This window comes from Littorina saxatilis, linkage group LG13 (assembly GCF_037325665.1).
Source record: "Littorina saxatilis isolate snail1 linkage group LG13, US_GU_Lsax_2.0, whole genome shotgun sequence".
Taxonomy (NCBI): Eukaryota; Metazoa; Mollusca; class Gastropoda; order Littorinimorpha; family Littorinidae; genus Littorina; species Littorina saxatilis.
Window position 1 is genome coordinate 36,060,280 of NC_090257.1, and position 24,295 is coordinate 36,084,574.

Here is a 24,295-nt window from a genome sequence, read left to right on the forward strand (position 1 = left end):
AACTTGTATGTTATTAGTATTATTTGTTTTGAATGCATATTTGAGTTCATGAGATTACATCTGCTTTGAGGCTATTTTGTTTAACAAACGTGTACTTCCGGTCAACATGGCGTCTGAAAAGAGCAAGAACCAAGTGAGTTTTTTTAATATTTCGCTGATCTGAAGATAACCCAACATTTTTGTGTATTTATTTTGTGAGTGTAAGTCTGCATCACATTGTTCTTTTATTCCAGACTGCTGTTGCCGTCTTTTGTTGTTTGTGATTGCTAGTTTCATTTCCGTTTACCGGCCTCAGGCCCGTCGTCTGCCACAGTCCGCACTGCCTCTGCAGACCATATGTTGATTTGATTTAATTGATGTGAGTTTGGGAAACACATTCTTTGTTTTGAAGTCGTAGACACTTAACTGAATGTTCTTTTATTTTAAGCTTGGTGGCACGCATGATTTGTTTGACATAATCGTGTAACGTTGTCTGGAAGATTAGATTCTGGATGCACCTCCTGGCAAACGGACGTCATGCAAAATCGTACTAAGGCCGCCCTGGTAGACCGTTTTAACACTTTTGACAGCGTATTTAAAGCTGAAAAGACTAGCGTAGACCACAGTATGTAAAACAGGTAGACTGCAGTCAAATATAAACCCAAGAGCGATGCCGTAATATGCACTGTACCAGGAAGTTGCATGGAGCCCATATTTTACACGCTGTTGATAGAGGTACACATTTTAAGTAACAATGTAGGTTTAATTGATTGTTCCATACTTGGTCCCGCTGTATATAGTAACCACCTCAATTGATTGACAAGGCATAATTGTGTTGACAAATGTGTGGCCTATCAGTTCCTGGCAGCCAGTGAAACGAATCAAACATATTTCATCCAGTAGACATTTATATACTGTCTACCAGAGGAAGAATCAGGACTCTTATGCTCAAGAACAGACACGTGTTTCTTTCGGGCAAAACTTGCTCACGGCTATGCGCTCGCATAGCTAAGAGGCGAGAGAGTATGTGAAACGTTTTGATGGCTAGCTATGTAAATTTTCGAATTAAACACCATTGGTTGATACCGAAAAGATCGTCTGCACTGTTCGGTAAATACAGCCAATCGGATTGGCAGCAGTTTGGCGGCCATTTTTCTCACGTAGCGAGCACCTCCGAGGCTTGCTAGCATTCTCTCGCCGAATCCTAGCGTTCCTCGCTGCAAGAATTGTCCAAGAAACGGTACTTCCTTGCCCCGTTCACTTCACTCACCAATTCTCGCCTTTCAGAAAAGGGGGACAGGCTGGTTCCACTAGCCTGACTAGGCTATTAACATTCGTTTAATAATTTTATCATAATTTTGTAGCATGTTTGAGTAAACCATTGCAAGTGTGACTCAACTATTGCAGCCAGTGTTTGTGTTGTTATTTTTTTAGACTTCTCAAGGTTAAATTCGTCAGAAAAAATCCCAAGAATGCATTACCAGAATAGTGTCACAATCAGTATAGATCATTTATTAATTGACTACTGCAATGTTTGTTGATCTTGGTCTATGAAGTGTTACATCATGAACACCAAGGAGGGAGAAAAAAACACCAAGCTGTTGTTATTGTACCGCTTAGGCCAACAACAAAAAAAGTCTGTTTACGGTAACCCGACCGACCCTATTTTTTTTCGCGCGACCCTAGACTTTTTTTTGGCATTTGGGGGGAGAAAAAAAAATCTTGGTTTTTTTGCAAAATAACGTAAAAATATGGTTTTTTGGAAAGAAAAAAAAAAGAAAAAAATAATCCCGACCTACCGACCCTATTGACCTTTTGGCCTATGTTACCGTAAACAGACCTAATTTTTTTTTTGGCCTTACCAAAACTTGTACTTCCACCAGGGCATGATTAAAATTAAAGAAGAAAGAGTTTTGCATGTATCTAATTTAAGATCACAGGCACATTATTCATCTTCATGTCCCACTCAATATATGTATCATTTTTGGCTCACGTAAGTGTAGCCTATGCGATGCTAACTTTTGTCTGTCTGTGCGTGCGTGCGTATGTATGTATGTCTGTGGTAGAAACTTTAACATTTGAAGACGTCACAACATTTGAAGACGTCACATTATGACGTAAGAGGGTTAGACGTCACGCGAAGGAATTACTGAAAGTCTCGGTCATTGTTATTTTGCCGAGCGGGCCGAGACTAGTTTTTTCTTCGAAATCGGCCATTCAGATCTAGATCTAGTGTCTCGCTTTCTTGCACAGTGTCACCTATGCCGCTTACTGTGTGTGTGTGTGTGTGTGTATGTGTGACGAAGTGATTGAGTTTGTGTTACTGTTTGTCGATTTCTTACGTGAGCCTTGAAGGCTTCGCCTCTTGTTATAACATGTACATGTGCCACATCATGTGACTTTATTTGTGAAATAGAAATCCAAAAATATGATAGTTCAGAAAGCCCTCTAATAAAAAGGTGCATCATCGTTCTTTGAATCAGAAACCAGAATGCTGTTGTGTGAAGAAAGTCCACACACTGTGACACAGTGTGTCATGGTCTTCTCTTGATAAAAACACACACTAAAACGTAATCTTAACTGGTATGTGATTTAAATAAAAGAGCGTAATTTTGAACAAAGTGTTTGAAAGTCATGTCACAATGAAAATCAATGTCTAAAGAGTATGATTATTTTATCCTCTGTAAGCCTAACTGCATATTGAAATTCTCAGTACAGGATATACTGCATTGCTTAGAAATTAGTGTCTGAACATTTGCAACAGCTGTAGGTCATTTTGAGATTGTTTTAGATAACACAAACAGCAGCTGTGTCATTGTCGGTGGTAATGGCTCATTTGAAGTACGTTGTCGTTGATACATGTACTTAATTTCTGCACATCTTTTTAAAATCTTTTGTATAGGGATTTATAGTTTTGGTTAAAGGGACAGTACGCCTCCCGTAAACCATCACAGATACTGTCAGGCTTTTACACACAGTATAAACACCCTTCCATTTGATTGAACGCTAACCAAACGGGAACATCCTGGGTGCCCTACGTAAAGAGCGAGCAATTTTCAAAGAATTAATTTTGCGGATTGTCTGATAACAAAATCGGACCGTGGTGCGTTTTGGCGCTAGACCTAACTTTTAAAATCTAAATAATAAATGACAGCTTGTTACACAAACATTCTTAAATCATAAAAAAATCTATTTTCATCAAGACAAGATCAGTACAATTCAAAGTTTCGAAAGTTTGAAAAAAGAAAAGCCCGAAAGCAGGGTCACGCAAGGTCGTGGTTCTCGTATCAGACGACGGTTTGTGCCTATCGCCAGTTCCTCTGAACAGTCAAAAGCCATCGCTAGAGTTCTTGTGAATCCCAGCCGTTTGTTTCGTTTAGATTCAGAAGTACATAATAACATGCTATTGCAGATAAGCTTACAGCGAGTCGCATTCAAATTACAAACTGACGACTACATTGTGAAAAAAGGAAACTGGATCACACGGGTTCACAATGGCTCAGGGGTAAGATAAACCACGCAAAAATAAATTCTTTGAAAATTGCTCGCTCTTTACGGAGGGCACCTAGGATGTTCTCAAGCGGTTAGTGTTTAAATGAAAGGGTGTTTGTACTGTATATAAGAGCCTGACCGTATCTGTGATGGTATATGGGAGGCTTACTGTGCCTTTAATTCAGTTTGGAGGAAGTCGACCTTTAACATTTTTCAATTAAAATAATTTTTTGTGAAAGCATGTGAATTTGGTCTTCATAAAAACGACTAAATTTCACAACGCTATAGTTTTCCTCTTTCAAGACTCTCGTACCACTGGGATACCAGGTAATAGGTGAAGTTCTTTAAATCGCACAGTTTTCTTAGATGTGGACACGCATTGTTGGCATGTGGTAAAATGCTCATTGAAAATAAAGTATACAGATAAGGTCGCCATGTATGGGATTATTGCAGTTGTTCTGAAATTAAAATATTTAGTTTGTCGGGACAACCATCAGAGATTTTTTATTTACGGAACAAAGAAGGTTGCATTTCAGACAATTTTGTTTCAAGCCAAGAATAAAGCATTGCAGCATCCAGACACAAATATAAATTTCTCATTGTTGCAATCATTGCAACATTTTTTGTAATTTTTTAGTTGGCAGGAGACGACAAACCAATCAAGATCAACAAATGGGACAACGCTGCTCTTAAAAATGGCTTGGATGATGCTGCCAAAAATGTGAGTCATGCTTCTGATTTAAAGTCTTAATTCTATTGACACATATTTATTAAATGAAATTTACACACACACACACACACACACACACACACACACACACACACACACACACACACACACACACACACACACACACAATAACAAGCATATGACATAAAAGTAAAGACATTTACAAAGCCCTTTGACAAGTTGCCAGAGTCACTTACAGATTTTGTAAACTGCCTTGACAGTACTGTCCGGCAAGAAGTGCTGGCGGACTGAAATTTAAGACGGCTGCAAATTAGCTAGTGGGCAGCATCGGGGGGAAGCTGGGCAGTGTTGATAGCTAACAATAAGAAGAGTCTAGAAGCGAATGGCTGCAGTGCTAACCTGCCATTCTTTCAAAAGTGGGGCTTTAAGAGTGGAGGTTGCGCCTTTCACAACGAAACGCCTTGTAGTCCCCAAAAAACAGTAACCTTCCTTTTTGTTAGTGATTGTTAAAAATTGAGTTTTGGTGTGTGTGCTGACCCCAGGTGCTGACCAAGAACTACGGGTTTGTGGAGAACCACAGCCTGATGGACGGGAGACTGGTGATCTGTACCATTGCCGTTGCCTTCGCCATGTTCGCCCTCGTCTTGGACTTCTTCCGCCCTTTCCCAGAATCCCGCCCGGTCCTCATTGTCTGCGTCACAGCGTATCCTTTTACCCAAGAAGGGGGGGGGGGTTTATATAGAGACGAGACCTGATACAGTGGAACCTTTTACCTCTCAAACTCTGTGAAAATCAGGTCTTAAAAAGGAGGGAGTCTTTAAAATGGAGGTAAATTTACAGAGGTTATGAACAGAAAATATGAAAAAATAAGGTCTTAGAAAGGAGGGAGTCTTTAAGATGGAGGTAAATTTACAGAGGTTATGAACAGAAAATATGAAAAAACAAGGTCTTAAAAGTCCAAGCTCAAAATGTTGCGTGTGTGTGTAGAAAGGTCAGAATTCAAGGTGTCTTGTGTGCGTTGTGTACTGTGCCTTACATTTGTCCTTAACACACTGTAGCTACTTTGTGCTGATGGGAGTGCTGACGTTCTACACGACCTACAAGGAGCGTGGCATCTTCCTGGTAGCATTAGAAAAGGACCGAGCTGGCATGGACCCCGACAACACATGGACATTGTCATCTTCGCTACGCAAGTAAGCATTCCTGTTTCAAAATCTAAACAACAAAGTGACCGTGGTGAGATGAACGAAGTTATAAAAACAAAAGATATCTGTACTCACCCATACAAGAACAGCACAAGACAGTACGAATTTTCGCTTATGTAAGCTTCATCAGGAACAAACAAACACAAAAGGCAACAAAAAGCAGACGCAACACGGAATAAACAAGGTTTGTTTCAGTCGTTTGGCATTATATTTCTTTTACTTTACAGTACAAACACCCTTCCATTTGAACGCTCACCAAACGGGAACATCCTAGTTGCCCTACGTAAAGAGCGAGCAATTTTTAAAGAATTAATTTTGCAGATTGTTTCGAACACTTTTTGGACCCATCCTGAACTCAGGTCAAACATGAGTTACTCCCCTTCGGGTCTCATTCTATTGATGTAAACTGGCGATAGCCGTGAATCGATGATTATCAAAATGTTTTTGGACCGTGGTGCGTTTTTGCGCTATAGACCTAACTTTTAAAATCTAAATAATAAAATCTAAATAATAAATTGACAGCTTGTTACACAAACATTCTTTAATCATAAAAGAATTCTTTTTTCATCAAGACAAGATCAGTACAATTCGAAGTTGTGAAAGTTTGAAAAAAGAAAAGCCCGGAAGCAGGGTCACACAAGGGTCGTAGCAGACGACGGTTTATCAGTGCATATCGCCGTTCCTCTCAACAGTCAAAAGCCATTGCTAGAGTTCTTGTGAACCACAGCCGTTTGTTTCGTGCATAAAAACGTGCTATTGTAAATAAGCTCACATCGAGTCGCATTCAAATAACTAACTGACGACTACATTGTGAAAAAGGGAAACTGGATCACACGGGTTCACGATGGCTCAGGGGTAAGATAAACCACGCAAAAATAAATTCTTTGAAAATTGTTCCCTCTTTACGGAGGGCACCTAGGATGTTCTCAATCGGTGAGTGTTTAAATGAAAGGGTGTTTGTACTGTGTGTAAAAGCCTGACCGTATCTGTGATGGTTTACGGGAGGCTTACTGTGCCTTTAATTGATGCTGGTATTCTCATGTACTTCTGCTATTAGGTAGAAAGAATGACAGTGTGCATCCTCAGATGCACAAGGTAAAGACTGAGCTGGGGTGTATAAGGCCAAAAAAAATAATAGGTGTGGTTACGGTAACATAGCCAAAAAAAATAGGGTAGGTAGGTAGGCAATCACTTTTCTTTTTTTTTTAACTTTTTTTTTCTAATGTGTACAAATTAAACCTACTTGACAGGGAAATAAGTGTGCGACACGGGCGCTTTCGCTTTCATTGCGTTTTTTGCACTCGTTTTTTTTTTTTTTTTTTTTTTTTTACAAATGTAATAAAAAGTTATAGGATCGGCCCCTAAAAATAGGGTAGGTCGGGTTACCGTAACCACACCTATTTTTTTTTTAGGCCTAAGGTGCAGCTTTTTAAACTGCCCAGTCAAACCTCGCTTTCACCCCTTCTCAAGCAAGTTATCAGGCAGGCAGACATATCTCACAGTTCTCCACTATAGAACACACCGAAAATATTTTGTTTGTGTCAGTCAAAAAACCTTTGATTCAAACAGTTTTGAATCGGAGACAGCACGATTTCTGTGGCTTTACAACTTTATTTCCATGTACTAGTTTAACCCTTATTTCTGTCTGCTTTTAGGTGATGACATGTAAGACTTGTGCATGTCGGGGACAGCACGGTTTCTGTGGCTTTACAACTTTATTTCTATGTACTAGTTTAACCCTTATTTCTGTCTGCTTTTAGGTGATGACATGTAAGACTTGTGCATGTCGGGGACAGCACGATTTCTGTGGCTTTACAACTTTATTTCCATGTACTAGTTTAACCCTTATTTCTGTCAGCTTTTAGGTGATGACATGTAAGACTTGTGCATGTCGGTGACAACACGGTTTCTGTGGCTTTGAACCTTTTTTCTATGCACAAGTTTACCCCTTATTTCTGTCTGCTTTCAGGTACGATGACATGTACGAACTGTGCATGACCTACTCTGATGGAAAAACAGGAGAGACCAGAAAGGCAGAGCTCTGCAAATCAGTGGCCAATTTCTTTGACGAAAACGGCGTTTTGTGCGCAGACCTGTTCAACCCAGAGATTGAGAAGATGAAGGAGAGCTTGACGTCAGAGAAAAAGTTAAACTGACTAGAGACATCTTGGCGCCGACAGATGATTATTATTTAAAATCTCAATGTGCATGTGTTCTTCTGACGCCTCTGTCGTTTTGGTTGACTTTTATTTGCTTCATTTTTTCACTCATCGTTCGTGTTTGTGAGTCTGTGTCAGTGTGTGTTACAGGGTGCTTGGGTATATGATGCAAATGTTTCTTTTTTTATTTTCTTTTGTCTACGGGCAAATCAAAATACAAATAAACTAAAAATGTAAAAACATATCTGGTTTTATTGTTCTTTTTGTTTTGAGAGAATAGATGATTTGTCAGAAATAACTCTGTTGGGTTTGTATGGATTGTGAAAGAGTGAATACCCTTGCTTTTCCTCTGACAAATAACATCACACGTGCTCCTGTCCATGTGTTTCCAACACACCATTTGCTAGTGATTGGCCCCTCCAATGTTTGTCCGAGTAAACAGCAAGGGTAGTCACTCTTTCACAACCCATACAAACCAGACAGTTGTTTTCGCAATTGGTCTATTAAATGATGATTTCAGAGATAAGATGTATTTCAAGGTAATTACTAGGGCGGGGATGTAGCTCAGTCGGTAGCGCGCTGGATTTGTATCTAGTTGGCCGCTGTCAGCGTAAGTTCGTCCCCACGTTTGGCGAGAGATTTATTTCTCAGTCAACTTTGTGTGCAGACTCTCCTCGGTGTCCGAACACCCCCGTGTGTACACGCAAGCACAAGACCAAGTGCGCACGAAAAAGATCCTGTAATCCATGTCAGAGTTCGGTGGGTTATAGAAACACGAAAATACCCAGCATGCTTCCTCCGAAAGCGGCGTATGGCTGCCTAAATGGCAGGGTAAAAACGGTCATACACGTAAAAGCCGTGGGAGTTTCAGCCCATGAACGAACCAACAAAAAGGTAATTACTTCCTTCATATCTAAGCCATCATGTATATCACAACTGATCTGTCCAGGCTTCTTCTTCTTCAGTGTTCCAGAATTGTCTGGTGATGTGTGAGCTCGTTTGCCCATTTGGGTTCCCCACATTATACTCTGAGAGCATAGTCAGCTTCACTCCGCTTTCGTTGAGTAGGCATGCTGGGTATTTTCGTGTTTCAATAACCCACCGAACTCCGACATGGATTACAGGATCTTTTTCGTGCACACTTGGTCTTGTGCTTGCGTGTACACACGAAGGGGGTTAAGTCACTAGCAGGTCTGCTCATAAGTTGACCTGAGAGATTGGAAAAATCTCCACTCTTAACCCACCAGGCGGCAGCGACCGGGATTCGAACTCACGACCTCCCGATTAGGAGGCCGACGTCTTACCACCACGCTACTGCGCCCGTCTGTCCAGGCTTCTAGAATTCTACATGGGATGAGAGCGTCCTTCCGCTAGGACAACAACAAATAGAACAAGAGGCGAAGCCTTCAAGGCTCACGTAAGAAATCGACAAAGTTAACAGTAACACAAACTCAATCACTCCGTCACACATACAGACACACACACACACACACACACACACACACACACACACACACACACACACACACACACACACACACACACAGTAAGCATAGGTGAAACTGTGCAAGAAAGCGAGACCCTGGATCTGCCAATTAGTCTCGGCCCGCTCACAATAACAATGACCGAGACTTTCAGTAATTCCTTTGCGTGACGTCTAACCCTCTTACGTCATAATGTGACGTCTTCAAATAGTTTCTATCACACACGTCAAACACTTTTGACCGAGACGTAATCTTCTTATGCGAGCTTTATCCATAGACTCGGAAATGTTAAAGTTTCTATCACACACACACGCACGCACGCACGCACGCACGCACGCACGCACAGACAGACAAAGTTTATCATCGCATAGGCTACACTTACGTGAGCCAAAAACAGCCTGGCTGTTTCGTCTGCAGAGTTACAAGTTTGGCTGAACGGATGTGGTAACCAACACGTTGTTCTATCTGCAAAATGAGTTCAGCAAAAAATTCCCACTCCATATAGGAAGCATGACCAGGCTATTGATATTTGGTATGTATTCAAATGGAAGGACAAGTAATGCGTTGTCTAAAAGACTGGGCAGATCAATGGTGTTTAACAGTACAGGGTGATCCAAAATGTGTGCAACCCATAAAAGTACTCACAACTGCTACAAATGTGAATGGATTGAGTTTATTTTTAACACACATCAACGTAAGATGATAACAATTAAGTTCTGAAAGTTGGAGTCATTTCGGTTGGGTGGTCCACATGTTAGCGACGTTGAAGGATATGCTCCAAATGTCCACCGCGTTGAATGCGCCGTGCAAAATTTTCCACCACGCGGACACACTCTGCCCCTGGAATCTTCCTGATCTTTGTCTGGGGGTTGTCCTCATAGACGTGGTCTTTTAAATAACCCGACAAATAGAAATCGGAGGGGTTAAGGTCAGGTGGACAATTTTGCACGGCGCATTCAGGAGTGTCTCCGTCAACGCGGTGGACATTGGGAGCATATCCTTCAACGTCGCTAACATGTGGACCACCCAACCGAAATGACTCCAACTTTCAGATCTTAATTGTCATCATCTTACGTTGATGTGTGTTAAAAATAAACTCAATCCATTCACATTTGTAGCAGCTGTGAGTACTTTTATGTGTTGCACTCATTTTGGGTCACCCTGTTTAACAGTGGAACCCCCTTTTAGGACCTAACAAATTTGAGAAAATCAAGAAAGCGAGGGGGTTCCACTGTATATCAATCAATCAATCAATGAGCGAGTTTTCGCGAGGAACAGGGTTGAGCTACGGTAGGGTCACTGCGCATGTCTGGTTTTTTTCTTCGCGGAAACGCTGTTGGGTTGTGTCCAGTCGCGTCCCTTGCAACAAGATGGCGACAAGCGCGTTACGGATTTACTGTTGTGGAGAGTTGATGGACGACGATGATGAACAAGCAGTACTGTTTTATTGTTGATGTGAATGTAATGCCAAAACATCGAACTATCGATTCGAACGTCAATGAAGAAGTGAGCGTGAAAATCGAGCGCAAAACAGCCGGGTAAAAGTTCAGGGCGCTATAGTACATTTGAGCCGAAATCGCACCCAAACTCCTGTTGACCTCATTTCTTCCCAAAATAAACATCACTGCTAAAATAAAATGCATTAAAACCAAGACAGTATCCAACCCAGTATCCTTAATTTTTGAAAGGCTAAGTGATTTACAACAAATGTCTTCTCACAATCCGTAACTTTGTCAAAAAATATTTGCTGAAGTTTCTCACCTCGCCTTGGCAGCCATCTTGGAACTGGAGAGACCCTACGCAGGAAGCAAGGTTAAAAGTTGGTTAACCGGTGACGTCACTCCAGTCGTACCGGACCGAGTTTTTGCGACCTCCGGTTCGACTCGAGTCACCTTAGTTGACGCTAAAACTCGCTCAATATGAGGCTTATATCGCGCGTATTCCGTGGGTACAGTTCTAAGCGCAGGGATTTTTTTTGTGGATTTTTTTATGCAATTTATATCGCGCACATATTCAAGGCGCAGGGATTTATTTATGCTGTGTGAGATGGAATTTTTTTACACAATACATCCCGCATTCACATCGGCCAGCAGATCGGAGCCATTTCGGCGCATATCCTACTTTTCACGGCCTATTATTCCAAGTCTCACGGGTATTTTGGTGGACATTTTTATCTATGCCTATACAATTTTGCCAGGAAAGACTCTTTTGTCAATCGTGGGATCTTTAACGTGCACACCCCAATGTAGTATACACCGGAAGGAAAGTATGTTTCTTGAACAGTGTGTCAACATTGAGAAACAAGTTTCTACCTCAGTCGGCTAAATGATAATAACATCTCTTCCATTATCACACTTCACTTTCAAAGTAAAATTCCCCAGCACACAAGGAAACCAGCAGCACACACGAGGTGGTTAATGTGGTTTGCTGTGTTGTTATCATGACACTGAAGTTGCCAGGTAGACATTGTCATACGATACAAGATAAACCAACATTTTAACAGGTAGACATTGTCATACAATACAAGATAAACCAACATTTTAGCAGGTAGACATTGTCATACAATACAAGATAAACCAACATTTTACCAGGTAGACATAATTGTCATACAATACAAGATAAACCAACATTTTACCAGGTAGACATTGTCATACAATACAAGATAAACCAACATTTTCACACACACACCTGCTGCCCTACATGCCAGCCGGCAGTAAGTAAGTCACACACACACACACACACTCACACACACCCACACACAGACACACACTACACTCACACACACACACACACACACACACACACACACACGGACACACACACTCACACACACACTCACACACACACACACACACACTCACACACACACACACACACACACACACACACACACACTCACACACACACACACACACACACACACACACACACACACACACTCACACACACACACACACACACACACACACACACACACACGGACACACACACACACACACACACACACACGGACACACACACACACACACACACACACACGGACACACACACCCACACACACACTCACACACACACTCACACACACACACACACACACACACACACACACACACACACACTCACACACACACACACACACACGGACACACACACACACACGGACACACACACACACACACGGACACACACACACACACGGACACACACACACACACACGGACACACACACACACACACACACACACTCACACACACACTCACACACACACACACACACACACACACACACACACACACACACGGACACACACACACACACACACACACTCACACACACACACACACACACTCACACTCACACACACACACACACACACACACACGGACACACACACACACACACACACACACACGGACACACACACACACACGGACACATATCAGGGTTCATGCTTGGAGTACGCCTTGTGCCATGCATTATTTAAAAAATAAATAATGATCACATCCTGAAGCAACAGCGAATTAAAAATGTCAATATCTTGACATCAACACTAGTACAGTCGCTGTACTAAGGAAACATGATTCCATCAACATTGAACAGTACAGAGCAATTAAAAACCCTTTACTGCCAAAAAAATATCAAAACATAAAAGCCCAAACAAGCATCTTTATCTGTAAAGGCTTCAGGGGAGGGAATTGCTTGGTTGCAAGTCAAGGAGGGATTTCCAGCTGTTGTCTCCCTTGTCACAGTTTATTTTGTTTGGGTGGGGGGTATGTTGTTGGGGGGGGGGGGGGGTGTTGACACTAAGTTGGTACCCCTTTAGTACTTCAGGCGATCAACGGATAACGCCTATTATTTTGTGCATATATATCAAGACTGAACATAAATATTGCAACAATTTTCGTACCTCAACCAAAGTAGGCCTATTGTCATTTCATTCCAACTTTCTGCACTCAACTTGGCTATCTGGCACACTTTTTGTATCAAAGATTTCTGTTACAGGTGTCATATTTCTGAACCCCTTCCACTCATCTCACGTGTACGCACCTTTTTGTAAACTTCAAAGACCGAAAGGTGTTTCTTGGTACATGGATATTTATTTCATAGGCCTGTACACATGAAATACAGCTGAAGAACATGAAATAGTCGAACACATTTACTCATTCAGTTGTTTGATGCTATTGAGACGACACATCACATACAAACTCAACTACACACACACATACACATTTCTAAGCGTAGATCGATTACCGTATCATACATTGAAGGGATACAATGGGGGGGGGGGGGGGGGGGGGGGGGGGGCACTGTCTCTACTGAATCGCCCCAAGAGTTGTACATTTCGGTTTGGGAGTTGTAAGCATGTTACCACGGGGTCGGCCCGCTATTGCGCGGGCCGCTATTGCGCGGGGCCGCTTTTGCGCGAATCTTTAGGGTTAGGGTTAGGGTTAGGGTTAGGGTTAGATTCGCGCAATAGCGGACCCGCGCAATAGCGGACCCGCGCAATAGCGGCCCAGCCCCGTTACCACACACCACGAACACTTTTAAGCAAGCGTGTAATTTTTGTATTTCCGTCCTATTTTTGCCCCCCGAAAGTAGTCCATATTTCACACGCTGTTGCGAGAGGCCGAACAGACTTGAACTACAGAGTTGGTCAGTTCGGTGTGGGACTGTTGAACAGATGACACCATGCACTGACATACCATAGAATTAGTGTCTGAATCTCGGATCGAGTATTCAAATCTAAATGTTGTGTTGGGTAGTCTTTCGAGACTATGCATACTTCAAAACCAATGGACATGTGTTTGTTTACTCTTTGTGGTGCATTTTTAGTCCCACACAGTATGGAATCAGTGTAAATATGATTTCGCTAGATTTCAGATTTGAAATCCTGAACTCCAAGTTTTTGGTCTGCTTCGCCGTGCGCCGGTAGGCCTACCCACCAGTTAAATATGACGACGGCTGTTCCCGAACAGCCTAAGTCAGGTGAAACTCCTGACACAGAAGAGTTTGATGAAGGTAACCGCTCACCAATTAAAATTCATCCAATTAGTTAGCGCAGTCAGTTACGGGAGCATTTTCGAGCAAATCGTTGCCGCCAGAACTAAGAAGATCCCCAAATGGCTCCTTTGATCATTCATTACATACAGCCCTTCCCGTGTCAGCAGTGTCATGTTCATCATCACAGATCTTCCCAGGTTTTTATACACGGATTGAAAGCATCCTATACCAACAGCCCGGCTGCCTTCTGTGAGGAGTGGGAATGGTGTGATGAATAATCATGACAAAGGCCGAACATAACTGGACAGGCAGAGATTAATACCCCCATTCCACACATCCGTTCTAGGTCCCGTTCCCGAATCGACCAGGGAACGGCACGGGAATGGGAGGGATCGGGAGGGGACCTTTAATGAAACGCCAATGGACGTTAACGGAACTCCTTTGAACGGTAGGGACGGGTGAGTTCGGGCTGTATATTCAAAATGTTAGCCATTCCCGCCCGTTCCAAATGAACGGTAATGGAACCTTAACACATCGGTAACGGAACTCATGGATCGTTAATGGAACTTAACACAATGGTAACGCAACGCTAGCGCTCTCACACTCCCCATTCCACGCATCCGTTCTAGCTTCCGTTCCCAGCCGTCCTCAGGACGGCTGCCACTACGGTCAGACGGCGCTGCACTGACAAAGATGCCAAAAACGCCCGTTTGCGCAGCGTCTGAACGGAAGCTAAAACGTATGTGTGGAATGGGGGTGTTAAAACCATGCCGTCACGTTTCGGGCCAGTGCAAGAGCGTGAAGCAGTTTTTAACTCGGACCTAATAGTGTTTGAATCCGCTGAAATTTGGCAGGTAGCAAAGGCTGATACTTCTTTCATCCACACATCTGCATTAAAAAAAAGTTAACATTCTTCTTACTGAAATGTTTTAACCGCCACACATGGCGTTAGAAGTCTTTTGCTTATCATGCACGCCGGGTATGTCAGTTGTGGCCTTTGCGCTGTGTAGAACAAATCACACCAAAGAAAAGAAAATACAATACCCACCGCAATGTAGCCTACGCCTTATTACGGGGCGGGGATATAGCTCAGTTGGTAGCGCGCTGGATTTGTATTCAGTTGGCCGCTGTCAGCGTGAGTTCGATCCCAGGTTCGGCGGAAATTTATTTCACAGAGTCAACTTTGTGTGCAGACTCTCTTCGGTGTCCGAACCTCCCCCCGTGTACACTACATTGGGTGTGCACGTTAAAGATCCCACGATTGACAAAAGGGTCTTTCCTGGCAAAAATTGCTTAGGCACAGTTAATAATTGTCTACCTATACCCGTGTGACTTGGAATAATAGGCCGTGCCTGAAAGGTAAATATGCGCCGAAATGGCTGCAATCTACTGGCCGTATAAAATTTCATCTCACACGGCATCACTGCAGAGCGCCTAGAACTGTACCCACGGAATATGCGCGATATAAGCCTCATTGATTGATATTACAACAAACAAGAAGGAAGGAAGGAAACACAGAAACAGCAAAGAAACAGGACATAATGAAATAAAACCTTGAACTAAAATACCAAACAGAACTCCAAACGAATATGACATTTTTACAAAGCTCTGTTTATTCGGACAGAACTATCTTATGAACTGTTCTTCCATTGTCTGCAGGGTATACCACAGCAGGTATCTATATTTGGATACAGTAGACCTATTGTCTATCACCACAGTACAGCAAGCACAATACATTATCATACTCTCAAATGGATAATCGTTAAGAGGTTTACATGAAATGATACACAATTTGTTCGTCTTGATCACCATCAAGGTTTCCAAAGACTAACTTATTTACTGTCCCGTGGAATACCACCCAGCCGGGTGGATCCGTCTCAAGGCTTTATTCAAACATTTTCTACTATAGATTGTCAGATGTAGTCAGGAAAAGTGCTTTATTTTTCAGAAAAAAAAGATGAAAGTAGCCTCTTCATTTCACTGTTCGTTATTCCCTCAGGTGCCAGGGGATTGGTTCCGCATAGTTCTCACCTACTCTTCTTGCACACGTCGTTTTAATTTAGAGCGCTTGACGTCCCTTTCTCGTGTCTCATTTTTCGTCTTCAGGATTAGATCACGCCACTGACGCAAAGACACCACCGAATAAAGTACACATTTCCGTATCCCCCAAATCACCCCCAGTCTCACCACAAAGAGAGGACAGGGACCTGCGATGAATAGACAACGTCCGCGAGTTCCTGCCACGAGAGGACACCTGCCGATTAGGGACACTCTCGGTGATTACTGGCATACCAACAAATGAGGGCACCTGTTATGTACGGACACTCAGTGTAGGTCGGTCCCACCTGGGGTGTCTTGTCTTGTCATGTCTTGTCTTGTCTTGTTTTGTCTTGTCATGTCTTGTCTTGTCTTGTCATGTCTTGTCTTGTCATGTCTTGTCATGGCATTAACATTCATCGGCACAAAATCTGCATCATCCACGATCCGTCATTCTGGCAGCGTGGTAAGTAAACACGTCCCTAATTCACACCGCTGTTGTCACTGACACTGACCAACTTCCAGCTCTGGTGCTTCGGTGGCCGGGAGATCGAGCGCGACAGCCACCCCTCCTTTGCAGCGGCCCTATGCCCCCCCTGTGTTGGGTTTTTTAATCATCGAAAATAAGGGCTACACCGCGAACACTGCCCTTGATGGTTTCGTCGCGAGGGTGTAAAACAACATTTATGTTCATATGAGGACGTTAAAATCTGCGTATCGTCGATCTCTCACTGAATCCTCAGTGATCGACGGACCATGGAATCTGATTGAGCTGCGCTAGCCGGTAGCGGCCGATGTGTGGCCACTGTGTGCTGGGCGGGTTCCTGCATCTTCGTGGCCTTGGAATTGATGTTGGTCTCATTGATCGACGGACCAGGGAATCTGGTTGAGCTGCGCGAGACGGTAGCGGCCGATGTGTGGGTGCGGTGCGGGTTCGTACATCTCCGTGGCCTTGGAGTTGATGTCGGCCAGCTTCTTGCTGAGGTCGGTCATGGTGTACTGCTTGCGGCGCACCTTCTGCTGGTCCCTGGCGTTCTGCTCCATCAACTGCTTGATGGCCATCTCCTCCTGTCGCAGCACCACCAGGGCCTGCTCGTTGTCCTTCTGCTGGCCGTTGAAGATCTACACAAAGAGTGGTTGTTGTTGGGTTAGGCTGTTTTGTTTGTGTGGTATTTGTGTTGTTCTCTACTTTGTGGTGTTTGTGGAATCTGGCCAACGGCTGTGAGGGCAAGACTTAGATTTACCCGTGTTCTCCAGCAAAGCACGAGTCAACGTGTCTTCGTCACTCGTTATCACCCCCATCCCCACCCCTCACGTTAACCCAAACCACCACCGCCACCGCCATCACCACTATTACCGGCCAATCAGCAAATCGGCCATCCCAACCCCCAAACCAAAACCACCATCACTACTATACTACCACCACCACCGCCAGTCACCACTACCACCGGCCAATCAGCAAATCGGCCATCCCAACCCCCAAACCAAACCCACCATTACCACTATACTACCACCACCACCACCATCAGCACCACTACCGGCCCATCGGCAGCAGCAGCATCACCATCACACTTCTGACCATCAACTCTCTTTCATCAAGGTAAATCATCATAACTCACCTGGCCAAGACAGTACAGCGTTCCAGGAACATCGCTTCTACTAGCTGGTTGCCGGGACGGATATCCTTGCGCTCCGCCCACAAACCCTCCACCAGCCGGAACACCCCTGTACACGCCCGAACCCACGCCCGCAGACACACCTAAAGTGGAGGGGCCAATCATGACAGGGTCTGTGAGGAGAGTTCTGGGTACCATCGACCCACGTGGGGCCGAGTCCTTGTCGTGGCGCATGCGCAGAAGACTGCCGAGGGAGGCCATGTGACCGGGGCCGTGCCGCGGGGAGCCCCCTGAGCGTGATACTCGCGCTGGGGCGGTGGTGCCATGATCACCTGAAACGATGGGAGTATTGTGTTATTCGAGCAATGTAGTCTGCTGCAACGACGAAGAATCTTTTGTAATGTATGTTTGATGGTGTATGCTTTTAATTAAGCGTTGCTGACTATGACTGTAGATGTAAATGCTTGTATAACTGTGTTTTAATTTTAAATGTGTCAAGCGCAAAGAGCATAATTGTAAAGTTATGATGTTGCGATATATAAATGCTCATTTATTATTATATTATTATTATGTCTAAAGCAGCGTCTTGATCAAGAGTTGCCAGTCGTCTTCTAGCTAGATGTCTGGACTGCAGTCATCCCTGATCCGTTACATAAAGAGAATACTGGATATATGTTTCAAGGTCATTGAACTGATGTTTATGCAATCATGTGACCCGGCAATAAGACGACAATAGTAACTCTTTATTAAAACTTCGCCTTGCAATAAAACTGACATTGTTGGTTACATATTTACCCATGTAATGCGGCATGCGCCCCATAACCGGCCGTCGAAACAATAGACTGAAAAACTTCAATGACAACTTTTTGCTGAGAACGAGAGTTCCACACGGGTTTCACATCATGACGACTGGTAACTCTTGGTGAATACATCGCTTTACAATACAACTGACATTGTTAGATACCCATTACCCGCTCTCGGCAAAATCGGCCAACCTGGTTGCCCACCACCACCTTGAAAAAAGCGAGACTGACAATTGTCCATCATAGAGTTCCCTTGTTGTCTGCAAGACACTTTTCAACAGTGAGAGCAAGATTGGTGTTCACCCAAAGCAAAGAAACTACAATGGGTTTGCCCAAAGCTACTCATCGCAATTAAGTCAAGTGCTTTACCAACTGTGCTACTTGAGCTGATTGGGTCTATGTCGAACAAAAGAGTGGGATTCCTTGTAGGTGGAGGTCCTGTAGGGGGATTCCCTGTCTACTGTACAGGAACTCCACCTACACAGGAAACCCCACAGGGTAGAGTTTTTCAATAGAACTTACAAACCATACTCGAATTTCTAAGAAATATCAAAAAAGATCGAAAAACACCAAATTCTACCGATGTCGCTAAGCGTCACGTGACTTTCAGCGATATCAGCGAAACGCTACAGGAACTATACCCTGTGGTATTCCCTGTATACAGGGAATCCACCTACAGGGAATCCCACTATATCACAGTTGGTCGACATGGACTAGAGCTCCTCCTCAGCAATACAGCAAGTACGGCTTACCTGAGCCGTAGTGTGTTGTTCCGGGCCGGTAGTTGTCGCTGATGGGTATCGCCTCCGTGTCCAGTATGTGTTCCACCAGGTAACCGTGGCCAGTTTCTTTCAGAACGTCCAAGAACTTTCGCAGGGAGGGCAGACCTCGGTTCTCCAGACTCTCCACCAGAAGGGGTACCTGTTTGTGGGCCGGGTACATCTGCATACGGAAGGAACGCAAGGATCAAGTTGAGCAAGGCCGACAGCTAGCACTCCTCCACAGATTTTCAAGTATTTGGTTTTGTTCTTCATTACGGCGAACAAAATGTTTTATAGCTGTTTTTCAGGGAGGGAGCGTGTGTGTGTGAGTTGGAGGGAGGGAGGGAGGGGGGGGGTGATGGTGGCGACGAATGAGAGAGAAATCTACAATATTGTCGTTGCTGTGGAATTGGAGATAAAAGAGAATAAAGTAAAGGTCTACTGACTAAACATATGAGATGTTACGGAAGAAAGAACGTGTTTCCACGTGCACTACTATCTGTCAACAGACAAGTAGGCCTATCTAAAGGAACATGTGCCCCGTCGCGATATAATCTTCGTGGTTGAAAACGACGTAAAACACCAAACAAAGAAAGAAAAAGAAAAGAAAGGAACATGTATGCATAAAAGCAACACTTTGTTGGGCCATTGACTGGAAAAGTAGAAGAAACGGCAAACAGTCTATCTTTAGCAAAGTTTAAAATGCAAAATTAATCACTGCAGGCTGTTAATGGGGCAATGACTCAATAGATGCTGTCATAGACAATGGCAATTAGCCTACAATCCATCCAAACATCCATCCATCCATCCTTTAATCAGTTCATCAGTTACCACTGGAGAAAAGTACCAAAGAGAACAACACTTACCATAATTTTTCTCCGCAAGATGTCGGCGATGAGGCCCTGGTCGCACAGCTTGTCCAACACTGTCTTGGACAGCACCAGGTGGCGCCTCAGTAACAACTCGTTTCTCCTTAAGATTTCTTTCACAAGACGAGCATCTGACGCCATCTTTGACAAGTTTGTAATCTCACTAAATGTAGACACTATCGTCCCTTTTCTATTTTGTCTTTTACCTTTTGCTGAGCTTATTTCACAGCTTGTTCATAGGATCATTTAGAACCCAAGCGCTTCTTCCCCAGTTTCTCGTGTCAGACCCAGTTAATAAAATCTTTGAACTTGACACATCCAGTGTATGGGGAGTTGATAATGAGTTTTAAGTCTTCTCTGTTGTACACATTATCGAAGCCGTCGTTACTTTGGATCGGACTTCTACATTTTAAACGGCAAAGCACAATTGTGTCAGTTACTAAACTTCTTCTGTCACAGACTTTTGCACTTTTTATTTCACGATCAATTTCTTTGTGGTTCTTGTGTCTTGTTTACTTCTCTGCTTCTTGTGGATAAGGCCAAAAAAAAATAGGTGTGGTTACGGTAACATAGCCCAAAAAATAGGGTAGGCAATCACTTTTTTTTTAAAACTTTTTTTTCTAATGTGTACAAATTAAACCTACTTGACAGGGAAATAAGTGTGCGACACGGGCGCTTTCGCTTTTATTGCGTTTTTTGCACTCGTTTTTTTGTTTTGTTTTGACAAATGTAATAAAAAGTTATAGGATCGGCCCCTAAAAATAGGGTAGGTCGGGTTACCGTAACCACACCTATTTTTTTTTTAGGCCTAATATACACTGCCCTTGTTTCATAATGACGCTTAAGTTTTGTAACTGAAACAGCACACACCGTATCCAATTTTCACTCACACAAAGTCGTCCATCCGTTGACTTGAGGATCACGCTTTTCAAACTGTTAAACCCAGACCATGCACAAAAGAAACTTGTTTTCTCACTGAACAGAAAACGAGCACGCTTAGAGGTACTTTACTTTGTTGTTTTCCATTTTATCATAACATTATTTCAGTTTGGTATTCTAAAATCTCGAATAAACTCTTGTTTACACCAACAGAACAACAAAACAGAATGTACTGCACTACACACACTCTTGAAATCATGAACAATGATTACTCTCTTTTCACCAGTCTTGTCATTTGTCTAGTCTGCCCTCTCAGCCCGCCATGCATTCTCCCCACAGTCAACTGGCGAGAAAAGGGAATCACACATCCGTGGCATACAGAGCTGTCCTTGGCTTTATTCTTGGTCAATTGAATTTCCTTGGCCAGGTTTTCAGTCCGTTCATTGATCTCGGCTAAGGTGAAATCTATCAGTGTGATCGATTTTTCCCCCCTCGGAGTATTCCTTGATCTTCACGTAGGGAGTCCTGGAAAAGATGTATAGTGGTGAGAGAGCGCTTGGATAGTTACTGGGCTGTGGAAAACAAGAGAGAGAGAGAGAGAGAGAGAGAGAGAGAGAGAGAGAGAGAGAGAGAGAGAGAGAGAGAGAGAGAGAGAGAGAAAGAGAGAGAGATAGTGTTTGCATGAGAACGCGCGCGCGCGCGCGCGTGTGTGTGCGTGTGTTAGTGTGTGTGTTAGTGTGTGTGTCGGGAGGGGGGTGCATGCGAACGTGCATGCTAGCGTGTCTGTCTGTCTGTCTGGGTGTTTAAATGTCGCCAAAAGTACACTAGCACACGTCAGGCCTTCAACAAAAAAGCGGCCTTAGATTTCATTCAAAGCCCACACTGACTTGAAGTCAAACATTTAACAGATCCCTCTGCTCGCAGTCATTCCTGCAAACAACGTTATCTACACAGAGAAACCAGTAAATCTCACAGCATATTCAGTAATGCAAACAAGCACCCTACACAAAAGAACAGACTCAATAGTCTTCGTACTCAAAATCTGCTAACTCTAGACAGAGATAACAGTAAATGTTCACTGGCCAATAAAAGTTAAAAGTCAATGGTGGAAATGTTCAGATTCCTGCGAGTAGCTTACTGGTTCAAGCATAACTTTTAACTCAATTGCAGTACCGTGACATGGATGTATAAAGCTCGGTTTGAATCCGTACTCAAGTATATTGTACCTTACTTACGAGCGTCGTCAGAAACAAAATTAAACAAGTCGCGTAAGGCGAAAATACAATATTTAGTCAAGTAGCTGTCGAACTCACAGAATGAAACTGAACGCAATGCCATTTTTCAGCAAGACCGTATACTCGTAGCATCGTCAGTCCACCGCTCATGGCAAAGGCAGTGAAATTGACAAGAAGAGCGGGGTAGTAGTTGCGCTAAGAAGGATAGCACGCTTTTCTGTACCTCTCTTTGTTTTAACTTTCTGAGCGTGTTTTTAATCCAAACATATCATATAGAAGTTTTTGGAATCAGGAACCGACAAGGAATAAGATGAAAGTGTTTTTAAATTGATTTGGACAATTTAATTTTGATAATAATTTTTATATATTTAATTTTCAGAGCTTGTTTTTAATCTGAATATAACATATTTATATGTTTTTGGAATCAGCAAATGATGGAGAATAAGATAAACGTAAATTTGGATCGTTTTATAATTTTTTTTTTTTTTTTACAATTTTCAGATTTTTAATGACCAAAGTCATTAATTAATTTTTAAGCCACCAAGCTGAAATGCAATACCGAAGTCCGGGCTTCGTCGAAGATTGCTTGACCAAAATTTCAATCAATTTGGTTGAAAAATGAGGGCGTGACAGTGCCGCCTCAACTTTCACGAAAAGCCGGATATGACGTCATCAAAGACATTTATCAAAAAAATGAAAAAAAACGTTCGGGGATTTCATACCCAGGAACTCTCATGTCAAATTTCATAAAGATCGGTCCAGTAGTTTAGTCTGAATCGCTCTACACACACACACACAGACACACACACACACACACGCACACACACACGCACGCACATACACCACGACCCTCGTTTCGATTCCCCCTCGATGTTAAAATATTTAGTCAAAACTTGACTAAATATAAAAATAGAAGAAAATGAGAGAACGAAATCATTATTATAAAAAAAGGATTTTTAGTATTATGTTGAAAGATGAGCTAGGTTCTGTAGGCTATTCCAGACGTCGCAAAAACAATTTCGGATTCAACACAGCAAAGCTTTATTTCAAGTTCTTTCTTGTAATTTGAATAAGAAATAGCAATAGACAAGCCTCTGGTAGAAAAACCCCACAAAAAATGACCCTCTATCTCCACTTTTGTGTCAACCAAAAGTGAAGCAAAATGTTTACCTCCAGTCACCAACATGGCGTCACCTGTCTTCCATTTTGTCTATCTACCTCAGCACATAGCGACGTACAGCCTACACCTCTAGTTCGATCGTCACAACAGTCGGTGCCTTGTGGGAAGCCACCGCATAGACACACACCGAGTGTCTTCACTGACATAAACTTGCCCATTGAAAAGTGACAGCGGTGTAGGGAAAACACTATTTGATTTGGCCCTCCGGGTCACCGTGAGTATCGGGGTGCGTTTTGGCAAAGCCCAGTTAAACCCAACAGTGTAAAGGAAAAAACAAACACTGTGAAAGACATGATGTCTGGTGGCCTCTGAAATTAAAACAACAACAGGCTAGGTAAGAGGCTCTCTTTAATCGTGTGCGCGCGCTCACACACACACACATGCGTGCGCGTGCGCGAAAGAGAGAGAGCGTGAGAAAGAGAGAGAGAGAGAGAGAGAGAAAGAGAGAAAGAGAGAGAGAGAAAAAGAGAGAGAAAGAGAAAACTCGAACACTTCATTATTCAAGGATGGTAGCAATAGGTCCATTATATGATCCTACCTTGCAGCTAGTTCTTGCCACTGTCCACTAAACACACATACAATAACAAGCTAGAATGAGAAAAATTAAAGCAAACGATCACACCCTTCAATACGCCAGACACTTTTTATATGTATGCATTGCCAAAATGGGTCAGCGTTTGTCGATTCCAATGGAAAGCGCCAGTGTCTTGTCACTCGATCCCGTCTTCGAAGCTTCCAATAAAACCGGAACGAGTCTGAACAGGATCACCAGCACATGTCAGTGGATGATATACAGTACTATTCATACTGTAGTCGCAAGATGAAATGCCTACCTTTCAAGCCCCCCGGCGCTGCAAGACATGTGTTCGTGTGTGTGTGTGCGGATCGAATCCCACCGTCTCG

At 43.1% G+C, this 24,295-nt stretch overlaps 2 protein-coding genes across 5 annotated transcripts; one reads left to right on the forward strand and one right to left on the reverse strand.

Moving 5' to 3' along the window:
• Positions 1–27: 27 nt before the first annotated feature.
• Positions 28–7,770, forward strand: LOC138945618 (signal peptidase complex subunit 2-like). The gene is made up of 5 exons (XM_070317078.1): positions 28–133; positions 4,109–4,192; positions 4,705–4,865; positions 5,221–5,355; positions 7,337–7,770. The coding sequence occupies exons 1-5, from the start codon at positions 107–109 to the stop codon at positions 7,521–7,523; spliced, it is 594 nt and encodes a 197-aa protein (XP_070173179.1). The 5' UTR covers positions 28–106; the 3' UTR covers positions 7,524–7,770.
• Positions 7,771–13,085: 5,315 nt separating this feature from the next.
• On the reverse strand, positions 13,086–23,559 carry LOC138945616 (uncharacterized). 4 transcript variants are annotated; one of them, XM_070317076.1, is made up of 6 exons: positions 23,383–23,559; positions 21,250–21,502; positions 20,096–20,500; positions 19,221–19,410; positions 17,669–17,997; positions 13,086–17,171 (listed from the first exon to the last, which is right to left on the reverse strand). In XM_070317076.1, exons 3-6 carry the CDS (start codon positions 20,237–20,239, stop codon positions 16,908–16,910), a joined length of 927 nt encoding a protein of 308 aa, XP_070173177.1. In that variant the 5' UTR covers positions 20,240–20,500; positions 21,250–21,502; positions 23,383–23,559; the 3' UTR covers positions 13,086–16,907. The 4 variants fall into 4 exon arrangements, with proteins under 4 accessions (XP_070173177.1, XP_070173176.1, XP_070173174.1 ...); XM_070317075.1 differs by having other exon boundaries at positions 20,096–20,624; XM_070317073.1 differs by having other exon boundaries at positions 20,989–21,502.
• Between the last annotated feature and the right edge of the window lie 736 nt (positions 23,560–24,295).